The sequence below is a fragment of the Caretta caretta genome, chromosome 13, assembly GCF_965140235.1.
Source record: "Caretta caretta isolate rCarCar2 chromosome 13, rCarCar1.hap1, whole genome shotgun sequence".
NCBI classification, from domain to species: domain Eukaryota; kingdom Metazoa; phylum Chordata; order Testudines; family Cheloniidae; genus Caretta; species Caretta caretta.
Window position 1 is genome coordinate 1928132 of NC_134218.1, and position 23680 is coordinate 1951811.

The 23680-nt window shown below is 45.1% G+C and overlaps 1 protein-coding gene across 2 annotated transcripts; it reads right to left on the reverse strand.

The window, feature by feature from the left end:
* Positions 1-1229: 1229 nt before the first annotated feature.
* Positions 1230-23563, reverse strand: LOC125622187 (BPI fold-containing family B member 3-like). Of its 2 annotated transcripts, XM_048819956.2 has the most exons (18): positions 23459-23563; positions 23076-23139; positions 22304-22380; positions 10542-10667; positions 10089-10191; positions 9121-9225; positions 8624-8764; positions 8132-8192; positions 7684-7744; positions 6806-6897; positions 5923-6105; positions 5170-5223; positions 4907-5071; positions 4366-4433; positions 3760-3802; positions 2643-2706; positions 2435-2511; positions 1230-1615 (listed from the first exon to the last, which is right to left on the reverse strand). In XM_048819956.2, exons 4-18 carry the CDS (start codon positions 10651-10653, stop codon positions 1586-1588), a joined length of 1359 nt encoding a protein of 452 aa, XP_048675913.1. In that variant the 5' UTR covers positions 10654-10667; positions 22304-22380; positions 23076-23139; positions 23459-23563; the 3' UTR covers positions 1230-1585. The 2 variants fall into 2 exon arrangements, with proteins under 2 accessions (XP_048675913.1, XP_048675914.1); XM_048819957.2 differs by lacking the exons at positions 22304-22380; positions 23076-23139; positions 23459-23563 and adding an exon at positions 11927-12028.
* Positions 23564-23680: the final 117 nt, after the last annotated feature.

Here is a 23680-nt window from a genome sequence, read left to right on the forward strand (position 1 = left end):
TGCCAGGCAGACTCAGTGCTCCTCAGCCAGGCAGAGGGGCAAGCCAGAAACCTCCCTTTCCCTTGCTGAGCGGTTCCAAGGCAGCACATACCAGAGATCCCCCCGGCTAGGAAGGATGGTCTAGTTGGTAGCAGCACTAGATTGGAACTCAAGAGACCTGTGTTCAATTCCTGACTCACCCCCAGACTCCCTGTGTGTCTTTGAGCAACTCGCTTGGTCTACCCTGTGCCTAAGCTCCCCACCTGTAAAATGGGGATAACACTGACTGTATTAGGACTGAGAGGTGCTTAGAGACTGCACTGTAGAGGGCCATGTGAACAGAAAGGCTGGACTCCAGGGCAAAGGAATTGCTCCCACCAGGGGAGCATAGCCGCTGAAAGGGGGCAGGGAGGCTAGTGCAAAGACAGAGGTAACATTACCTACAGCTCTCCGGGGGACCTGAAACCTTCTGAAGGACACTGTCGCATGTGACTGACTGGTGCATGGTCATGTGGGGTGCTGCCTGATTGGCGGGGAAGGGCATTGTGACAGGGCTGGCACTCTGGTCATTATCAATACTAATTAGGCCCAGCCTCCCTGAGGAGGCCTACCTGTACAGATTGCCAGACCAGATTGTAGGGTTGCCAAGCCTCCAGGATTGTCCTGGAGTCTCCAGGGAGTAAAGATTGATCTTTAAGTGAAGACTATGTCATGAGAGAAAACCTCCAGGAATATGTCCAACCAAAATTGGCAACCCTACCAGACTGGGGCTAATTAGCCCATTAGCAGAGAAGCTGTACAAAAGGGCACAGGAAGGCTTGCTAAGGGGGGAAGACAAGACAAGACAACAGAAGGCTAGGAGAGCCTAGCAAAGGCAGTCGTCCGAGCAGGACCCTAACCCTAACCTTCCCCACCCCCCTTTTGGAGAAAGGTTAGAAAGTTCAGATGAAGGTGTGGAGATACTGCAGTGGTGTTTACAAACAGAAGGCTCAGAGCAGTCTGAGTTCGTGGAAGGGGGGAGTGGCCCATGGCAGGCATGCATTGGGGTGGCTCAGGCATTGTGCTGAACTTCAGACATGTGACCCTTAATGTAGCCACCTAACTATTAATGACGGCTCCCCTTTCCCATCAGAATCTCTTCGTGTATTGTCAGACGCAAATTTCTGTATTCGTTGTGTGGCAGTGGGGAGCAGGGAAGCATTCCGACAACCCGAGTCTTACAGCAAAGGGGAACAAAACCACATCAGGAATGCTGAGGTAATGAAAGCTTTTATTCAAAGGGTAACAAGAAATGCAAAGCACCCCATGCACAAAGCAGGGCTCTCGGCTCCAAACTCTCCTGAAGCTTAAGCTGACTGCAGAAGTTTGCTTAGAAAATCCGAAATATTTTCAACCAAGTAAGCAACAATTTCATTCCTACAAAGTCTTTTCTACAGCTTGATTCAATGATCAGAAGCAGAACATTTCGTTTCTATCATCATAGCCTTGACTCAAAGTGTCATGGGGAACAAAAGTAAGGAAGTGCAGGGTTCTTCAGTCGTGAATTCTCTCCTTCATCCTGGTGCCAGTGGTGGTCTGCCCCCAACACTTGCCCCTTGTAGAAGGCTCAGGCCAGCGCGTTAACCAATAAAACATTCTGTGGGGAAGAGAAGGCACTCGTTCAAGAGAATTCAATTTTCTCACTGAGATTTTCATCAACTTTTCTCACCTATGCTAGAGGGACCATTTAAAGAATTAGCAATGGTTAGTGGGTGCTTCGGTACCAGGACATTGGGGTTAATGGCCCTAGTTTTGATCACAAGTGGAAATCAGATGGTGGATTAAATCCAATCTGTAGCAAACATTTAATGTATCCACCTCACAAAGCTACTACATGGGTTAGTATAACTCATCGTCTCATCTCAGGAGACAACTTGACTGGAACAGGATGAGCAGTTCCAAACCATCACCTAGAGCAGGGTTAGAAGATTTGACAAGACATACATGTATGAAATTGGGACAGTATGTGGCTCCTGGTTGCACTGTGAAGATTTAGCTCTGTGTCCCATTCAGTCTATGGTGAGAAGACATTTGTTTCTCAAATAAAGCAGCAGGGTTTGTAAGGTTTTACCATGCCAACAAGGTGGGACATTTCAATTTAAGTCCTTACTTTCAGAAGTGGCCTCTAATTTTCTGCTGTATTTCGCACCTGCACTAATTGTGTGTACAATTTTCACTTAATTGTCAGAATACTTGATTGCAGCAGCTTAGTCAACAAAGTACTGTAAAATGAACAGAAGAAAAATGTAGACACATATTCAGAGGCAGAGTTTAGCCTCTTCTTGAAAATTCAGGACAATGACTGACAGGATCTAAGGGTATGTTACTGCAAAGTCTGAGCCAGTGAGAATCCAGAAAAAGAGACCACCATGAAACTCTACAGGAAAGCAACATGAAGAAATGAGTAAAGCCTTACATTCATGACTTTGACAAGACCATCCTCCCAGTTCAGGTTGAGAAGATTAGGCAGAGGAATTCCCACCTCCAGGGCATCTGAAATAAACAAGCAGAAACTATCAGCACTGTGCGGAATGACGTGGTTGTAGCCCGTGAGGAAAGGCAAGAGAGCTCTGAAACACAAACAGGACTCTAAGAGACAGAAGACTCAAATATAAAGACCGTACCATTGATGAGTGGCACATACGCAGCACTGAGTATGTCACTGATTAATGGTTCAAGAAGTGCAACCTGCAATGGAGAAAGAAGCGTCTTAGCGACCACTGAAAAAGACAGCATCTGCCCTTTCATTATGGAGACATTGAATTTGATCCATTCAGTCTCCGGATCAGAATGTCCCCCCACCTGCCGGCTCTTATCATGGGACTGTTTTAGTAAGCAAGACAATAATTTCTCGGATTGCAGACATTCCCATTTCACAGATCACAAGAGGAGGACAGCTTGTGACTCAGTTTCCTGCTGGGCCCCAGACTGTCAAGTCACTTCATTTCTCTGGGACTATTTTCCTATAAAATGGGGAGGGCTGTGAGGGTAAATACCTTAAAGATTATCAGGTGCTCAGATACTACAGTCATAGAGGACGTCTAACTCTCCTACATAGATGAAGATGCTGAACGAGAGCTGCCTTCAGTAAGCTCCCCATCAGGACCCCAGTTAGTCCAATCTGTGATGCCCCTTTTTCATTTTAGGTGAGCATCAAGAGTCCAGAGGTTGCTTCAGAATCTCCCACTTGCTTTACACCTAATGCCCCAAACTGCTGTTCTCTACCCACTAGGGATGCCACAGGCTAGGTGTTAGCTTATGGAGAACAAAGCTTCCTTTGCTCTAGGATGACGCCTATAAGGGTATAAAACTGAGTGGTGTCAAATTTATTAAGCAAATTCTATCAGTGCAGGACACTCGGAGCTCTTAAAATGCAAATCTTAGGCAAGGGTTTCCCAACTTTCTCAGGACTGAAAGCCGGTGTGTTAATCACAGAAATGACTGACAGGTAATTATGCTCTATTTCCTCCCACCCTCCCCCGCAACCTTCAAACACTCACAAGATGCTCCCAACGTGTGAAATTAATTCATAGATTCAAACGCAATTCTTTGAAATCAGAATGGCTTAGTGTGAAAGATGATAGAGGAGTCAATTAAAATAATTGGAGCGTGAGAATACTTAAGTTTTCTCCCACAAGAAAAGTTTGGAGACCAACACTTATTAAAACTTTTATTCCTTATTCCCTGGATACAGACTCCATCATTATTGTACTTTGTTCAGTGTGTGTGTCGTGAACTTACATTGAAATCGCTAATTAGCGAAGAAGCCAGTCTGAAGCCGACTCTACAAAAAATGGAAAAAGTCAAGACAGAGTCAGAGACTATCCTGTGCGATACCAACTTTGCCAGTATCTGCATAGCTGTGGAAAGACATTAGTAGATCAGAGAAAATTAATATTTCACTGGGATGGCAACACAGTTACTCACACAGTTTATCATTAAATCAACAGAACATGGAAAATCTAGGGTTTGACCTACCAGTTCCTGATTTCCGTAGACTACAACGTATTGTAACAATACTATGAAGTCCAACTCTAATCAAGTTAATGAGACACCCATTTGGCCCTGAATTTGTCTTACACACATACAGAAACAATCTTTGTGAAAACCAAACTGAAAATAGAGGGTCATTTTTCAGGAACCAAAACTCCCTAATTATTTTTTATTCTTTTCAGAGTCCACATTTCAAATCTCTGTCATTACCAAAGTGAGGCCAAGGAATCTACTCTTTGTATTGAATTTAAATAGTGCGTTTCCATTTAGTCTTGTCTGGTTCACTGCCTGTTGTTCTCCTGAGGAATATTCCTTACAATGTGAATGAGGCACAAGGGATGAAGCCCCATTTACCTTTCCAGAGTTACAGAGAAGCGGAGTTTGTTGTCTGAAATCGTTGGCTGGACACTCAGCACAATATCCTGCAATTAGAGCAACAAAATAAAGCAAATTGATTCCTTCTTCTCCCATTTCCAAGATTGAAAACAAAACCCCAAGACATCTGGGAATAGCCCAAATCAAGGCAGGGCGCTCCTCCTTGTGCGCAAAGCTAGAACCTTTTGGTAGGTGGCATCAGTGTAATTTCTGCACCAAATGTTCTGACTTCCCTTTCTCCCAGTTGGGTTTTATTATGTGCATTTTATAAAATGCCCAGCCCTAGCTTCTTTTTAAGTGCACTGGAAATAAAAGGACTTTTTCATGTAGACGTGCTGCAGTGTTTAAGAGAACAACAGAGAACACATCACAGGGCCCATTTTCTATGGCTTTATCCAAAACTGAAAGGCATCATGAAGCTTCTGGATAAAGACCCAACAAGCCTCAGTGCACTGTCCCCTCTTTGCCGCTCCCTGCGACTCAACGGGGATGAATCTGAACTTGTTATCTTTATACTTACAGCATTCAGAACAAAGAGAGGCTGCTGGGGCGAGTCTGAGGGGGAAACCTCAATGGAAGCAGGGAGGCGCACAGTGACGTTCCCATTTTGCTCCGAAACTGCAGGCCTTTCCAGAGCTCTGATCTTCAGCAACGGTTGCTGTGACTCTGGCAGCAGTTCAGAGACCTGTGCAAAGTCACCAGGACTCAGTTACAGCAAGAAGCAGAAGATTTTGAAGGTAAGAGGGATATGGCAAAAAAGCTGAAAAAAATAAAATTGCTGACCTCGGGAACGAGAGTGTGAAGGGCAGAGGCTGTCAGTGGGATGTCAGTGGGAAGCTGAAGGAGAAATACAAAGTGAGTCAGCTAGCTGAATTGCTTCCAAGAAATGGATCGTGCATAAACCATTATCCCTGTTAACGTTTCTTTGCTCAGCCAAATTCTCAGGTTCTTCTACTGGCAGCAGATCATGCAAGTAGCAGTTTGCTGAGATTATGCAGATACAGTGGATGATGGAAGGAGAATTGTTTGGCCCAGATTCATCTCTGCTGCCACTTCTCTGACTGCTCCAGGGCTGAACCATTTGCACTGAGCAGAAGTCTCAATCCTCTTGTGCCCTTACTCTTAAGAGCACAGAGTAAAAAACTTGCAGGGTATGGGCCGAAAATGGTCTTGTCTCAAGAGACAAGGGCTTAATTGCCAATGAGGGATGCACCTGGACTCTCCCCTCTATGACCTTACTGGTATTACTAGATAAGAGAAGTCAGTGGCCATGCAGAAGCCCTCTCAATAAGGCAAGACCAGGTTTCCCTGCTCATCAACGTTTTTACCTTGTGTTCACATGTGCAGCAGCCTAGCCCTGCGCTGTGCAAGATCAAGCCCTGTGCGTTATCAAAATGCAAAAGGCAGGACTCTTACCCTAACGAGTCAAACCGTTCCTAGGTCATTCGAGAGCGAAAATAGGTGAGTGGCCTAAAGGTGGCATGCCTGAGCAGAAGGCTCAAAAGGAAATAATCCCTTCCGGTTTGCCACACTCACCGTTTGACCTGCAATGTCTGTCCTGAGTTTCCCAGGTGCCAGCAGCAGCTTGAACGCTGAGCTGAGGAGACAGAGTGAGAGGCCCAGCTGGGAAGAGCTGTCCACCTCCGACGGCAGAGATACGGTTGCTGCTGAGCATGTGGGATCGTCGACTGTATTGCCAAGCAAATCCTTAACGACAGCCTGAAAGAAAGTTCAGAAGGGGCTGGAGGGACATCCATAAAGCTCCCCACAATGAAATACACTATTCATTAAGCCAATATCATTGCAGCCACACTGTATAGTAAGATTCCATTCATAAATAGTTTATAAATGGTCTATGCACAATTAATAGATGTTTTAAGAAATAGTTAATCAATTGTGAAACCATCCAACAGATCAATAGGTTGCTTATAGCCATGGCTTACAAACATCTTTGATGTCTTCTACTGATGCCCCTATAACCATCAACAACACATACTACCGATGTCCGTAATACGTTTGTAACATCTACTAGCCATCTATCAACTCTCTATAAATGGAATCTTAATATAAAGCGTGACCATTGTTGCTTTATCAAATGCTAGCATTGGGTGCTTCTGATTGAAGATTAACTGAACATTGTTGTATTAAACTGACAAATATCTAAGCTGCTGTTCATCTCTCACACCCGGCCAGCAAGCTTTAGTGCGTAATGAAGTCTACAGAGAGTGAGCAAGTGACAGCAAATGTGACCAGTCACTGGGCTGCAGTCTACAGCCTCTTTGGATGAGTCCTTTGCTGAAGGCAACTGAGAAACCGGGGGTTCCTTTGAGAAATCGTCACCACACCAAAGGGGATCACAAGAACCATCCGGCATTGTGGACTCAGGGATGCTCACACTAAGGAAAGCAACAGCACTTACATTTAAATCCAGTTTGATTGCTGCATCACTGACCACGGGGAGGCTCGCTAAAGTGTACTGGAGATTTCCTACCACACCCAGCGGGACCACAGCTACAGGAAGACAAAGAGATTCTCTTACAATGGGATGAGGGGGAAGTGCCCCCGCTCTCTGTTCCTGTTATTATTTATTATTTTTTGTATTATCATCACACCTAGGAGCCCAGTCAGGGACTAGGACCCCACGATGCTGGGTGCTGTACAAACACAGAACAGACAGTCCCTGCCCCAAAGAGCTTCCACACAAAGTATTCCTGGCTATCCCCAATCACCCTATTCCCAGCAGGACACTTCTGAGGGCAGCAGTCCTTGAAATGACCCGCATTGGGAAGAGAACGTGCAGAGAAACACCCAGCTGCACCTCTGGGTCACTCTGAGCAAAGCTGTAGGAATTGGCTCTGAACCGAGCTGTGAGAAGCTCTCTTAGGACGAAGCGGCTCTTGGAATGGAGGAGGTTGCAGACTCCCTGTGGGAAGTCCAAAAGCAGCCACTGAACTTTCCCAGCATCTTCTTGATCAGGAACTTTACAGAGTTTTCACCCCACATTGGGAAGGTTTGTTTCCCATCCCCTGCTCTTTGGATCACTCGGTTCTGAAAGAATCTCACCTCCAGCACCAGAGCACGGATTGCTTCTGCTGCCTACACTCCACGGCTGCCCTTTTGCTGCAGGTCAGCTTAACAACGGCTTAAAGATTTAGAAAACCCGGTAGCTCCTTTAGGTGAAATACTCATGTAAAATCAGATAATTTTTCATATTGGGCAGCTACAAAGTGCTGAACTGTACCAAGGAATATTTTGGAACAGGAAGGAAGAAGACCAGAAACATGACCAGAAACTTACAGTTCACGGTGCTCAGCAGAGGGTTCACAGCGTTGAGCACGGTATCAATGAAAGGGCACAGCTGTAACACACAGGGGAAAGATCCGACTGCATGAGACTCTCAGAGTAACTGGATTCTGTCCCAGGCTGGATCATACTGGTACAGCCATAGGAATACTGCTGGTTCATGAACTTGGCAAGAAGCTGCCACAGTGCAGCCCAGGAAGTTCATTGCCCGCATGGGGAAGCCTCTTAGAAAGCCTCCTCCACACCCTCTTTGCTGACAAATGAAGGACCAATGCTGGCCTCTCAGAAGGGGTACAACTGTGGTGCACCAGGGGGTGCAGAAGCTCACCCCTCTGCAATGTCTTAGTGCAATAGGGACCACTCAGCTGACTACTTGTTTGCACATTTGGGCTGTTCAGGAATCACTTTGATCCTTGCCACCACCATTGCTTTGCAGACTTACCACTCCAGGAAAGAGGTTCCCAAGGGCATCCTTTAGGACAGTTGGATGTAATGGGAGCACACTAAACAACAGAAGAATATAAAATTAGAAGGGATGCCAGGTCGTAACTGGAAAATGAATGTAATCAGCACAAGAGAAATCGAACTGCTCGCTCGTAGCTTCACGCTGTCCTCTGTACAGCGCAGGGCTGGGGGGTTGTTCTGAAATTAATAGCTAAGAAAGAAATCCAGGATCTGGCCCAATATTAGGATTAATATGCATCCATGTATAGCACAGCACAATGCAGAAACTCTCTAGTTTGGCCATTTGAGCCAAGCCTTTGAAAGAAACATTTGTTCTAGTCACAGCAAATGAATACGGCACTTAAGTATCCTAAGTATCAAACACAAGAATTAACAAATTTATTCTTTGAAGAGAATAGTAAAAATGGTTGATGCCGGCCCATCCATGGCACATTGTCATTGCGTCACCGCAGATATCTGTGGTACCCACTTGTGGAGGATCCGAACGTTAACAAGCTGCGTCTTGCAGTCTTCAATGATTAACTTGGGGGCGCCCATGTCATCCTGTGCCAGTCTGGCTCTTGCGGTAATGTTCACGTCCACCTGGAGATTGAGCACCTTACCTAGAAGGCTGAAAGCAGATGTAGGAATTAATTACATCCAGCTTAACAACCGTCCCTGCTGGCTGACTCTACAAAAGAGGGCAGGCTAATAGCCTCTTCACAGGATGTGTCTTCATGCTAAACTGGGGGCTCTCTGACTAACTCACCACCGTTTCACATGATCCTCTCTAGGTTATTTCTGCACCGTGTGAACTTTTAAAGGTGGAACTATGGTTAATAAATGACACCTTCTGATATCCACAAGCCTGGGAAAGAAACTGCTCTGTCCACAGAGAGCGGGGAGGAATGGGGAATGCGTCCTGGTCTGAGTTTTCTCGTGTTGCACCCTTCTGCTTTATGGCCCCCTCCAGGAAAGACTACTCACCCTTTGCCTTCAATTAACACTTGGGTGTAGACGTTCATCTGGACCCCCACTCCTGGCAGGAGCTTCAGCGATACTTTGGGGAGAGTAAGTTTTTTAATTTCCAGCCTGGAGAACGAACGAGAACAAGAAGTTGGCAACAGAACAATAGCGCTGAGGACACGGACTTTCCATAGCCCAGTGTTCATCCCCTCAGCCAGCCAATCCCCCTGGAAGGGGCTTCATGAGCTAGAGGGGTTTTCAGCATGGGTGTTTAAGCTACGTTTTCACAGTGCTTTAATTCCACTGTGTGCTGGGAACTCTCCCTCCTGCATGAATAGAACTGGGTACAGGATTTTTTCCTTCAAGGGCTGTTAACACTTTAAAATCCCAAAGCGGACGGGGGGAAACCCAGCAACTGTGATTTCAGAGTCATGCTTGACAGAGCAAGGAGTGAGTGACGCTGCCCCCGGTGTCACCATCAGGTGGTTGTGAGGCACATGTAGGTTCATCACTCATTGAGTTGCTCATATTGATGGTAACGGGTCATGGTCTGGACAGGCGAGTGCATAGGCACATACTCAGAAACATTGTCTCAGCACCATGGGGGACAAAGGCTTGCTCCAATCTTAGCTCCCCAAAAGATCATGGGGAAGCTGCCCCACTGCTTCTCTCTGACTCGGACCAGCAGAGGGATGTCATTGGGGGTGGGCAGTGGGTCAGGGATGTGGGGTGCGCAAGTGGATGACCAGGGCTGACAGTGACGAATGCATACAGCACTCCCTACTAGATTATTCTCTCTTATTAGACACATATTGGAGAAGGGAGGGGAGGGGACTGCTCGTATCCGGAATGGGGCCGGACATCAGCACTGCCTTTTGCAACATCTTTGTGCTCCTTGTTGGAAGCTGGTTACGCCAGTCCCCCCTCCTCCATTGGCCAGAAATCAGCCCGTGGTTTGTTCACTGACACCTGGGCTGCCCCCGACTTACCCTGTGAGGCCAATTCCCAGGTTCAGGAGCCCCCCATCGGCAGCTGACATGGTTCCTTGCACACTGTTGAGAATGTCTCCTCTGTGGAGCACATCGGCTATAACTGAAGAGATGAGCTACTGGTTAGAATAGGTAAGATGGGTTCCATCCCCAACTGTGTAGCCTGGGGCACGTCTCCTCCCCTGCCCATGCCGCGGTGTCCCCATTTGTGAAGAGGGTTTGGTGATAGTTATGCACCTGGGTAAAGCCCTTTGCAATCTTTGGGTACAAAGTGCTTTATAACTGCAAGAATGACTCTGATTATCATTGTCACCGATACTCAGTGACTTTGGTACTGCCCGCAGCTTTTCTGTGTAGGGGCAAATGAAAGGAAGGACAAAATAGTTCAGAAAATCGTAATAAATCTGACCCCTTCCACAACACTGGATTAAATAGTATTCTAATAAAACTTACCTTTTTCTAATCCATTTACATCCACACTGGAAAGAACCTGAACAGTTCCATCTAGTCCTTGGGACATGGTCAGCAGGCCGCTGAAGAGGAGAATGGCCCAAATCTTTAACATCTTGGTTGTGGTACCTGTGAAAAGAATTCCCAGTCCATTAAACATCCGAGGATGACGATCAGGAACCGGAGACTGGACATGGTGCCAGAGGGGGATAGAATAGACAGGGAAAGAAGCCAGTTGCACAGAATGAAGGGGAAGGGAGAAAGGCATGGCAGAGGGGATCCATTCAGGCAACAAGCAGATGAGTGGCAATAGGTACTTGCGGCCGACTCCTGATCCCAATGAGTTAATGAAGTAAAATTACCATGGATTTAGAAAAAAGAAAAAGAGTACTTGTGGCACCTTAGAGACTAACCAATTTATGCTCTTAATATGCTCAAATAAATTGGTTAGTCTCTAAGGTGCCACAAGTACTCCTTTTCTTTTTGCGAATACAGACTAACACGGCTGTTCCTCTGAAACCATGGATTTAGAAGAGACCAAAACTTGAACTTTCAGCAGATGACTTCCATAATGGAGCCATGTGAAAGGAGAGAACAGTTATGCCACTTTCCTTACTGCCTTGACTTAGGATAGTTAAGTCATTTTCCTCATTCCATCGGGAATGGTTTCTGGTATTTTTGAATTGGAGTTTGACTGAGAATTTTCTCCCACAAACCAGAATCTGTATCCCACATGTAGGGCAGTCGGAACCTTGTTTGTAACACGACATGTCATGAACATTAATGGAATGGCATAAGCACGGGCTTCACTAAAGAGTTGGCTAGGAAGGAGGGCAAACCCTTATCAAACATGAGCATCTCTGATAAAAGCAGGAAGTGTTTAAAGGGGTTAGAGTCATTTTTCAAAGACTATGTTAAAGAAAAGTGCAACAGGACCACTTCCAGCGCTCTTTTGATTTTAGAGATATTACCAGCTCCAGCAATATAGTCCCTGTACTGAAAACGGGGACACAACTAGAATTAGTATTGTCTTGAGAACCCGAAGGAACTTCTTCATTGCTCCCATTGTACCATCAACACATTTAAATGGAAATATAATAAAACGGAGCAAAAAGCATCAAGATAAAAATTAAGGGTCAAATTCACCTTGGGCCTAAGCGCACCTGGTTTATGGAGCTACTCAAGGGATGATTTTAATAATTATTATTTATGAAAGCCTTGAAATAATACTTCAAGAATTTTCAACAACATGCAGTGAGCATACATCTATTCTTCAAAGGCCATGAAGAACAGCAATCTCCCCACCCGCCTCTGTCTGTGATGGTGGATTTTCTTTCATCCAGGCTTGATCTAAGAGAATGCTCTTCAGAGAGTCGTTTTGGTCTTACCTTCGCAAGCTCTTGGTCACTAAAGAAAGGTCTCAAGAGTTGTCCTCCTTCTCTGCAGCTGACCTGCAACTGGCAGCCCTTATATACATAAAAACTTGTGACTGGAATGAGGAAAATGACATGACTGAGAAAGAGTCAGGCTAATTGTTTGGGTTAACAATAAAGTGTGATCTCTGAGGTCATCCAGTGCAAATATTTCCTTATAGAAGTGAAAAGTTAGGTAAATTATTGAGCAACATGTATCAGATGCACAGCCTGGTTTCTGGCCAGCATTTTAATTCAGCATTCCAGGGTGCTAATCCACAAAGGTTGATCTAACGATTCTTGCTTCTTTGCTAGTCTAGTGCAGTGAGTTTTCTTCCTTGCTGCTCAGCTGAGTAGTAAAACTGGGATTCGCATGTAGGGCTGCGGTTTTTGATGGATATGTGGGTCTTTCATTAAATGAGGTGGGGGGTTTCAGCCAAATACCAAAAAAATTCAGCTAAACTCAAAACACTGCAATTCAGAAATGCCACCACAGGGGCCTCATGAGATTTGTAGTTTGGGTACCTCATGCCCCCATCCACCTCTACAGGCTGGGTTCTCCAGCTAGACTACATCTCCCATGATACACCACAACCAGAGGCTCCCAGCATGCACTGTGGTGGCCGAGAAAGGGGGAGCCTGCGGTGTGTCATTGGCAATGAAGCCCAGCAATCACAGAAGAATGAAGGTATGAGGCACTTGAACTATAACTCCTGTGAAGCACTGCAGCATCATTTCCAATTTGAAATTTTCAGTTTTTGGTTTTCAGTTTTTCACCAAAAAGTCAACATGTTCTGTGGAAAATGTCAACAAAAACAATTCGCGTGGCCTAACCCCTGTTCAGTTTGGTTGAAGTTGGTGAAGTATAGGTAGGAGCTAGCGAGGAACAGTCAAGAGTCCATTTAAATAAAACACATGAAGGTAAGCAACCCGAATATGGACAAAACATACAAGGGCTTATATACAAACGCGAGCAGTGTAAATATTAAGATGGGTGCCTGGCTTTAAATGAGGATATAATGTGACATGCGTCATGGAAAGTTGGTGGAATGAGGGTAATCAGTGGGACAGGGTAACACCCAGCTACAAAATATACAGGAATGAGAGAATAGGCTGCACTGGTTAGGGAGTGGCACCAGGTGTTAAAGAAAGCATAAAGTAACAATCTTAAATGCATCCAATTGTACCATAGAGTCTCTATGGCTAGAAATTCCATGCTTGAACAGTAGGAGTATAGCAGTAGGAACATACTACTGACAACCTGACCAGGATGGTGACGGTGATTATAAAATGCTGAGGGAGAGCAGAGAGGCTTAAAAGGCAGGAAATAACAATAATGGGGAATTTCCACTGTCTTCATATTGAATGGCTTCATGTCACCTCAGGAAGGGATACAAAGATAACATTTCTACTGACTGACTCCTGGAGCAGCTAGTCCTGGAACCCACAAGGGGAGAGGCAATTCTTGAGTTAGTCCTGAATGGGGCACAGGATCTGGCCCAAGAGGCAAATATAGCTGAACCATTCAGTAACAGCAACCATAATGCCATTAAATTTAAGATCTTTGGGGGGTGGGGGAGGAGAAACACCAAAGAAACCCACCACTGTAGCATTTAACTTCAAGAAGGGGAACGACACAAAAACGAGCAGCTCGTTAAACCGAAATTAAAAGAAACAGTCACAAGAGTGAAATGCCTGCAGACTGCATGGAGACTATTAAAAACACCATAATAGAGGCTCGGACTAAATGTATACCCCAGGTGAAAAACAACCCGTAAGAGGACCAAAAAAAATGCCACCATGGCTCAACAGGAGAGTAAAAGAAGTAATTAGAAGCAAAATAGCATTTGACCCTTGGGCATGAACTCTGACTGAGGAAAACAGAAAGGAGCATAAACTCAGACAAGTCAAGTACAAAAGTATAAGGTGGCAGGCCAAGAAAGCTAGTTGCTCTTCAACTTCTAAAGACACAAAAACTAACAGCAAAACTTTTTTTAAAAATACATCGGAAGCAGGAAGTCTGCCAAACAGGCAGTGGGGCCACGGGATGATCGAGAGGCTAAAGGAGCCCTCAAGGATGCTAAGGCCATTGTGGAGAAGCTAAATGAATTCTTTGCATCGGTCTTCATGGTTGAGGATTTGCAGAAGATCCCCACATCTGAGCCATATTTTTTAGGTGACAAATCTGAGGAACTGTCCCAGATGGAGGTGTCATTAGAGCAGGTTTTGGAACAAATTTGATAGGAAATTGATAAATGAAACAGTAATAAGTCACCAGGACCACCCAAGAGTTCTGAAGGAACTCAAATGTGAAATTGCAGAACTACTCACTGTGGTATGTAACCTATCCCTTAAACCAGCCTCTGCACCATATGGCTGGAGGGTAGCTAATGTAACTCCCATTTTTAAAAAAGGCTCCAGAGGTGATCCTGGCAATTACAGCCAAGTAAGCCTAACTTCAGTACCAGGCAAACTGGTTGAAATGATAATAAAGAACAGAATTATCAGACACATAAATAATGTTGGGGAAGAGTCAACACGGCTTTTGTAAAGGGAAATCATGCCTCACCAATCTATTAGAATTCTTTGAAGGTGTCAACAAGCATTTGGACAAGGGTGATACAGTGGATATAATGTACTTAGGCTTTCAGAAAGCCTTTGACAATGTCTCCCACCAAAGGTCCTAAAGCAAAGTAAGCTGTCATAGGATAAGAGGAAAGTCCTCTCATGGATCAGTAACTGGTTAAAAGATAGGAAATAAAGGGTAAGAATAAATGGTCAGTTTTCACAGTAAAGAGAGGAATAGAACAGGTCCCCCAAGGATCTGTACTGGGACCAGTGCTGTTGAACATGGTCATAAATAATCTGGAAAATGGAATGTTCAGTGACGTGGCAAAAATCTACAGACCATACAAAATTATTCAATGTAGTTAAATCAAAAGCTGACTGAAGAGTTACAAAGGGATCTCACAAAACTGGGTGACTGGGCAACAAAGTGGCAGATGAAATTCAATACTGATAAGTGCAAAGTATTGCACATGGGAAAACATCATCCCACCTACACAAATGATGGGGGTCTAAATTAGCTGTTGTCACGCAAGAAAGATCTGTACAACGGACACAGCATGGAGCAGCCAAGGGAAAGAGGAAGCCATGTGAGTTAATGTAGGGCTCAAGGTCCAGAAGTTGGGAGGACCCTAGACTGTAGCCACTGGCCTGGTCCTGGAACTACAATAAATTATAACCCACCCACTGCACAGTGTGCATGTTTCCTGCCCTAGCTGGCACATTAAGCAGTACCCATGAGGTCTTGTCTCTGTTGAGTGTTTGTCTCACTGTGTGACCATACACAACGCACTTAGGGCCAGCTTGTGGCATAAAGTCACTGGCTCGTGTGGAGGTGCCATTTCCATTTGGGACAGTGCTCTGTGGCCAGCCAGGTCTATGAACCATCCACCTGGGAGAGAGGGCCCCAGGGATGCACCGAAAGAGCAGTCCCTGCAGGCAAAGGGGGATTGGTGGGATACGTGATTAGTTGTGAATGAACCACTCATAAGTCATTCATTCACTCATAAGTCACCAGGACCAGAGGGTATTCACCCAAGAGTTCTGAAGGAACTCAAATGTGAAATTGCAGAACTTCATTATCAAGTCTTATCGTTAGAGAGACTTCAAAATGGGATGCTCTGCACTTGTGAGGCACAATGCAGGCCCCACCAGCAAAGCACCTGTTCATATTTAACACTTTGCTTAAACTTCTGACAGAAAGACGTGTTCCCAGAGGATTAGCTGAGGTGGCTTTTGTCTCACACCTACTTCCAGCTTTAAAGATCTTATCTAACAGCCAAAGTCAGCATAGGAGAGGTGCCAAGGTACTTAGAATGCTGCCATTGTCCCAGCAACTTAATCACTCACTAACCTCAAAAGAACAACGGGTTTCATTGCTGGCTAGACCATGACATGTAATGAGATATACGTGTGCGTTGATAAAGGAGTATTGTGCTATCAGCTCATCTGAGCCACTTCAGACTTTGAGTGGATGAAAATAAGAAGCATGAAATCAGCATAAATACAGCTCCAGTAAATGTCACTGGGCTTAATCAAGAAGACCGGACTGTGTAATAATGGAATACCTTTTCATTACAAAGAGCTGCTGCTCATTAGTGACCTTTCATTCATGTTCATAAGTTGGCTACCTGTCAGCTGTAGTCAAATAGAGATGTCCATGGACGTCCTGTGCATGATTTAAGGGCACCATAATGGCATTACATATGTAGTGCAAATTGAAGGGGATTTTCCTAAAAAGAATCACATTGAGACATGTTCTAAGGTCTTTCATAAAAGTAACTCGCAAGACACAACGATTAAGAAATTAAATTATTGTAGGAGGAAAGGAATAGAGATGAAATTGGAGGAGATGAGACTCAAGTTCAAAAGGAGAAGAACGGGATGAATATAATATGATTTTGGTGCTAGTAATTACTGTGCAATCTTAACCAGAAAGCAGATAACATACCTAAGAGGAGACTAGGGCTTCTCGACCCTTGAAATGCTAGAGTGGCACAGCTGAACAACTGCAGAGTATACAGTCCCTATGCCAACCGGACAGGTTCTCCCATCAGCATCGGGAATCCACTCCCTGAGAGGCAGTAGCTAGGCTGATGGAAGAATTCTTCTGGCAACCTAGCGCTGTCTACTTAGGCCATCTTAACTACGTTGCTCAGAGGGGTAGGTTTTTCACACCCCTGAATGACAGTTATCCAGTGTAGACCCGGCCTTAGAGAGATCTGGGGACTAGAGAGAAGAAAACAGGTCTTGCAAATACGTGTGAGAGATAAACAATTGAAACCAGGTGTTGGGAGAATTAAGACGTTATGGAGTCCAGCTATTTGCCTCCTTCAGCCTAAGGGGCCCCAGGTGTGTGACTCCCGTTAGTACTGAATGAAGTGACTCCATTAACGTGCAGAGTGATGGGAAAATAGACTCCCAGGGCCAGATTCCAAACGCAGCGATTATGCTAAGGCCACTGGTGTCAGCTGAGCAATCTGGGTTCACATCAATGTGATTTAGAGCAGACTCTGACCTGCGGGATTTTTGGATATTCCTGTATCACTGAGCTCGACACAGCGCAGAAAAAACCTTTTACCCTGACTTAAAAGAATCAGACACCTTGGCTGCTCTATGCTGCACCACTGGGATCACTCTGACACAAGCGGTAGCCTCTCTACCCGTATACACCCCATCTCTGCTGCCAGAGGGCCGGAGATGTGGGCTGGGATGCCCCTATACTGTGCTGATCTCCAGATGTGCTTTCAGCCCCTAGGAGCCATTAGCAGCCAATGTCAGTTAGAGCTGCCCATAGGCTACTCTAATTTGTGTCTGGAAACAGAGACCTATTCTTGGTCTACCTGCAATGCAGGTGGGTGATGCAGGACCAGGGTCATGCATACTCCCCCAAGTCAGCTTCCAATAGCCCTTTTACCACACACCTAGTGGCATTATCATAATTGCCAAAAACTAAGGTTGGGGCCTGCAAAGAGTGTTTGGTGGGAAATCAAATAGGCGCCATCTGGGATTTGCCGTTTGATTTGGGTTTTCCCTGTGAGATCATGGAAAGATATTTTGATTTATTTTTCTTCCATCAGAATTCAAGCTTGGTTCTCCATCAGCTGCCAAAGGAGCGAGAATGAAGATCTTCATTTTTTCTTGGAATCAAAAAGAATGTTTGCTAAGCAATGGGGAATGAAGGTACAAAAAACATCTCTCACAGGGAAACATCTCTGCAGCTTATGGCTACTCTTTTCATTGATTAGGATTTTTTGCTGAGGACAATTTCTCGTTAGCATTACAAGGTGAATGCTTTCTGTGTTTGGCATTATGGGCATGGAAAGATCATTGGTTTTCATGGCTGGCTTTTATAGACTTTTCTAGGGACAACATCTTGAAAACAAGTGCAAAGACCTTTTTAAAGTTAGCCTTAAATCTGCGCTAGCTACCTGATGAAAGACGTCTGCCAAAGTGTTTACAATCTTTGAACTGTGAAAGCCACAAACAAAAAGTAATTTTTGCTTATCAAATTTCACCCTGGATATTTTGGTGGACACTTGTGTGTAAACATGTGCAGAGATCTTTTCAAAATTAATCTTGTAATTCTATAGCCGATCCCGGATGCATGATGTCTGCAAATGCAAAAGGGTCTGCAATTTTTGAATGCCTTTTTACTGTGAAAGCAGAAGCCCAGAGGTTATGTTTGCTAAATGCAAAGATATTTGAACTCTTGGAATGCCCTCTCATTATAGAATTGTGAAAACAAAAGCCTAATAAAATAATGTTTGATACCATATGTTTGATACTAAAAAGCCCCAGGAAGAGAGCCATACTGTTTACTGTATCACTATATGCCAAGGTGTAGAATGCATTTAAGAGATTGGACCATAGCATTATGCACCCAAAATCCGAATTAATGACTACAAATGAGTGATGAAGGGAGCCGTGAGCAGCAGTACAGTCCTGTCCACATTCATTAAATGGCTTCTTTATTGCTGTTTTTGCAAAGACAGACAATACAGGGACCAACTTTTCCAAAACGATTTCTCGTGCAAACTGGCTGGGTTAAAAAAAAAAATACTGACTGCCAGTGTGACAAGGGAAGAGTTTTATGGGATAGTGGGAAATGTACTGAACATGTGACAAAATAATAAATAAATATGACCTTTGAGAAGTAACACGTTTGTGCTGACCCTGGAAGCAGACCTCATAGACACTCAGTGCAAAAGGAGAAGGTATCAGGCAAGCTGAAAATTCAGCTGGGGAGTGCGTGAGTTGGGAAGAACCCTTCTATTGTGAGAGTCCCACTTGTGCTTGGCAACTTTTGGAACATTAAACTGCATTCTACTGTTCAGCCACTAGGGGCAGTGTGTACACAACATGGTATTTACAGGAATCTCGGCTGACCTGGCAGAGCATTAGAGGACTCTGTGGTGTGTATAAACAAGGTCTGAGACCAGCCCAGATCTGGTACCGACAAACGTGACAAACCACACGCCCCGCAAGCTGGGACTGACCAAATAGTGCTCAGTAATTCCCATACTGATTGATCCTGAGCCAGTCACATCTAACCAGGGCCCCCCAGCAGTGACTGTCAGTTTCTATCACATTTCATCACTTGCACCTAGACACATCATCGCCACTGTGCAGGAGAAAACGATGACACCACTTGAAGTTCAGACGTACCTTCATATCCCATGGAAAAAAGGCAACATGCCTTAGTGGGGCAAGGCAGTTACGGGGTGAGAGTGGTCTGTACAATACAGCCATGAGGAGTGGCTAAGGTGATCTCCAGCCTATGCCTCAAACTCTGCTCAGCCCATGGTGATGGAGAAAGAGAGAGAGCTGCCCCTATTTGCCAGGACAAGAGTTAACTTAACACGTTTTCGGCCAAGAATCAGAGTTTCCTCTCATGGAGCTTTCGTGCCCTGCTTTCTGACCCAGCGGCAGTGAAGGAAGCAATCCCATTGACCACTTTCATTAAACAGCCACCAAACCTTTTCCTTTTATCTAAGTGCATGGTGCCCCGTGTTTACCAGCAGTCAAGAGTCCCTGGAGTTTGCTGCCATATTGTCCCATTCCCACGATGTCTTCTCTCACTTTTAGTAACATAAGCATCACAAGCCTCTAGCATTCTGGGCAGCCTATAGATTCAGCACTCCCAGCTGTCACACATGGCACAATCATAGCTCAGCCTGGCAGGATATCAGGACCCATAGGGTCCTAGAAGGCAACCGTAGGAATGAGATTTAACTACATTCATAAGAATGGCCATACTGGGTCAAACCAAAGGTCCATCTAGCCCAGTATCCCGTCTTCCAACAGCGGCCAATGCCAGGTGCCCCAGAAGGAATGGCCAGAACAGGGAATCATCACATGATCCATCCCCTGTCACCCACTCCCAGCCTCTGGCAAACAGAGACTAGGGACACCATCCCTGCCAATCCTGGCTAATAGACATTGATGGACCTATCCTCCATGAATTAATCTAGTTCTTTTTTGAACCCTGTTATAGTCTTGGCCTTCACAACATCCTCTGGCAACAAGGTCCACAGGTTGACTGTGCGCTGTGTGAAGACATACTTCCTTTTGTTTATTTTAAGCCTGCTGTCTATTAATTTCATTTGGTGACCCCCTAGTACTTGTGTTATGAGAAGGCGTAAATAACACTTCCTTATTTACTTTCTCCACACCATTCATGACTATAGACCGCTATCATATCCCCCCTTAGTCGCCTCTTTTCTAAGCTGAAAAGTCCCAGTCTTATTAATCTCTCCTTATACAGAAGCCGTTCATACCCCTAATCATTTTTGTTGCCCTTTTCTGAACCTTTTCCAGTTCCAATATATCTTTTTTTTTTAGATGGGGCTGTACAGGAGACTTTGGCAAACCAGTAAAGTGCCTGAAACCACTATGGCTTATTGCTAAAAGCAGCCAAGTCAGCAGGCTGTAAATTGGCCATTCAGCAGTCTCAGTTTAACCAAGGCAGGAGGGGAGGGTTTTTTTTGGGTGCCACAGAAAAGGCAGCTTGACCCCGCGTCCTTCCTGATAAGAGGTGTATTGAAGTTGCTGATACATGCATTTTAGAGGAGCAGGATGTGCCCCAGGAATGTCTATTGGGGTCTCAAGGCTGCAAACTCTGGAAACATCCACACCTGGTTAATCAATAATCAGAAGAAAGCCTCTTGCTTGACCATTGAAACTGCTTGCTTGACAAGTTTTCTTTAGGGGACATGCCATTCTATTACAAATATATAAATAAAGGGGGGAAGTTTCAGGCGGTGGGACTCTTCAGGACTGGACTCTCCCTCTGGATGCATCTTGTTTTCCCCACCGGCAGACGGGTTACCGCTGTGCCGCTCGAGAGCCACACTCAGCTTTGGTAATTATCGAGGGTTGGGGGTGTTTTACTAACCTGTTGCGGAGATGTGTATAAGTGCTTGAGACTAAGTAAAGTTTAGCTTTAAGTGAAAGCACTCTTGTGTCGTCCAGTTTTTCCCAGCCATCTATCAGTCGAATGGCCGTGTCTCCCCTTAGTTATTTCCCGACACCACCTCGCACAGCGTAAAAGCTACCAAGAGCTTTGGGTTAAAAGAACCCCGGGGAGCAGGGCAACCACATCTGCATGCAGTGCAGCTGCTGATCCCAGGCACCTCGCTAGCTCAAATGAAGGGAATCAATGTTCCATCGCTCTCTTGAGATACCCCTGCGTAGACAGTAGTTGCTCTGGACAGTGTGTGTCTGACCAGCTGCAGTGTGCAGTGTGTTACAACCCAATGAACTTGCAAAACTGTTTTTACAGATTTTAAACAAAAATACTTGTTTCCTTTCCTTTGTTAGAGTTTCCATTGAGAGACCTGGGTCATGTTAGAGAGGGGTCCAGGCTGTGGAGCTGAAAACTGTAATTAGACCCAAATCCAAACTTCCCTGACGTTTGGGGATGGTCAGATTCACTTTTCCCCTTCTGTGCATTTTTACAGATCGGCCCGGGTCAGATCCGGATCTGGATGGGCTCTAACGATGCCAGATCCAGTCATGGAGGGTTTGCGAGGTATCGGAACCAGTTCGTTTGTAACTCCAGAGCATACTTCAGCACAAATGGGAGTCTGCTCAAGGCAGGCTCAGGACTAGAAGGGGTTGGAGAGCATTGGCAAAGTTGTGTGGAGACATCTGCTCAGTGTCCGCCTGCCTAACACTCTTTAGCTCCTCACAGACCTGGACTCTGCAGCTAGACACAGCCGGTAAAACCTTCTGAAAAGAGGAAACACCAAGAATGCAGAGAAAGAAACTAGAATCTTTTATCGCATGTGAAACTCCACTGCCCACAGTGCACTGCTGTTCTAAACTCCTGTGGAGGCCACAGGCTGGAACAAAACTTCACTGAGAAAATTACAGAGATTAATTATATTCAAGCAAATGAACAGCCCTTTGATTCCGCTACAGGCAGAGCCCAGCGTACGCCAGTTCCCGGGAGTGGTGTTGCCTTTTTATTTTAGCTCTGTAGAGCCAAAATATTGAATCAAAATGTTAAAAATAAAAAGAGGAAGACATGCTTCCGGGAATGCCAGACTTGCTGTTCTCCAGCTCTCGGACTCTTTCCAGTTGGGGTGAATAGTCTAGCGACTCCTCCTGGGTCAGCTTTAGGTGGCTTTTACATTCAGCATGAGAGCATTCTGACCAAAGTAAAAAATATCAGAAATATTAGTCATCAGCTAGTTCAGCGCTTAGATACCTACGTGCTGACAACCAGCACGGACCATGCAATGTACAGAAAAACACGTGGCAGGTAAGTGTCCGCACACTTACCTCAGACACGCGAATATCCGCATGTTCGTATTTAATGCCTAGCAGGTTAGGCAGAGGGATCCCTTCGTGCAGTGCCCCTGAAATGAGCAAACAGAAACCAGGGTTAAAGCTGCCTTGGGCAGTTGAAGATACTGGCAGTGCTCTAGCCACTTCTCCCCTATTCTCCTGCAGCTTCTTTGCCAAGAAGGAAAATTCCTCAAGATGGATTATTCTATTATTCCGATGGCACATTTTCCAATCCAAATATCGATCTAATGCCCAATAGCTAGATTGGGCCTTCTGTGTATTTTGTGCTCAGCAAACCTAAGGAATGCGAAGGTCAGATAAGCCCACTGGTGTTTGGAGATTTCCAAAACGTGCTGAATTTATGAAAACGATCTCCAGTTTCCCAGGGGGATCTAGTTTTTATTTTGTCAGCAGGTACCATATTCAAAGAACTTCCAAAAACGCACCTGCAGTGCATCTGTTCTGCGTGTGTCGACCTCAGGCTTCCATGAGCAACTGTGCTTGCAGAGAAGCATGAGGACACACACACATTACCTGTTCTAAATGCCCACATGCAACTTCTGCATGTGCAAAATGGCTGTATCTGCAATTTTATTGGGCGCAGTTATTCACCGACTCGTGAAAGTTAAAGTTGGAAAGGCTTTGCTAGGTCAGTTAGTCCATTCCGCTGCCAGAAAAGATGATTTCAGTCTAAAGAAAGTGCCGGTAGTCATGGCCTCGGAGAAGGATAAACAGTTTACAACATGAAACCATCTCACGGTCTTACCATTGATTGCTGGCACATACGCAGCTTCAATAATATTCACCAAAAATCCCTTCACCAGCAACTCCTGAAAAGAGAGAAGTGATCTACTAAGCCTGCCACAAGCAGCATCCACCCCAGTCATTTTAGATTGACTCTGATTTCACTGGTGTAGACGTCCAGTGGCAATGGCCCAAAATTTAGGCAAATTGCCAGTTGTTTCGAGAGCTAGATGGAAAAAATTGAAAAATTCAAAATTTCAAAGGAAAATGACCATTTATTTTCCAATTTTACCCCCAGTTCTAGTATTTCCTTTGACCATGACTCATGGCTCTTCCACAGGTCAGCTAGTAACCAAGAATCAGAGTGTGGTGCAAATTATCTCCCCACGAGGACAAATAGATCACCTGAGACAAACTGAGAGCCCGAAGAGCCTTGCCGTAATTGTCTCCTGTCCTTCACAGGCTTTTACGTTATCTAAGTACAAACCCTGGACATCAACAGCCCCTCCTTCTCGATAATGAAAGCGAGATTGGAGTGAGTGAGGAACCTTGAACCTTCAATGCACACATTGTTAATGCAGAACAGATTTTCATTGCAAGCATTGGGGACGGTTATTTATTGACCAA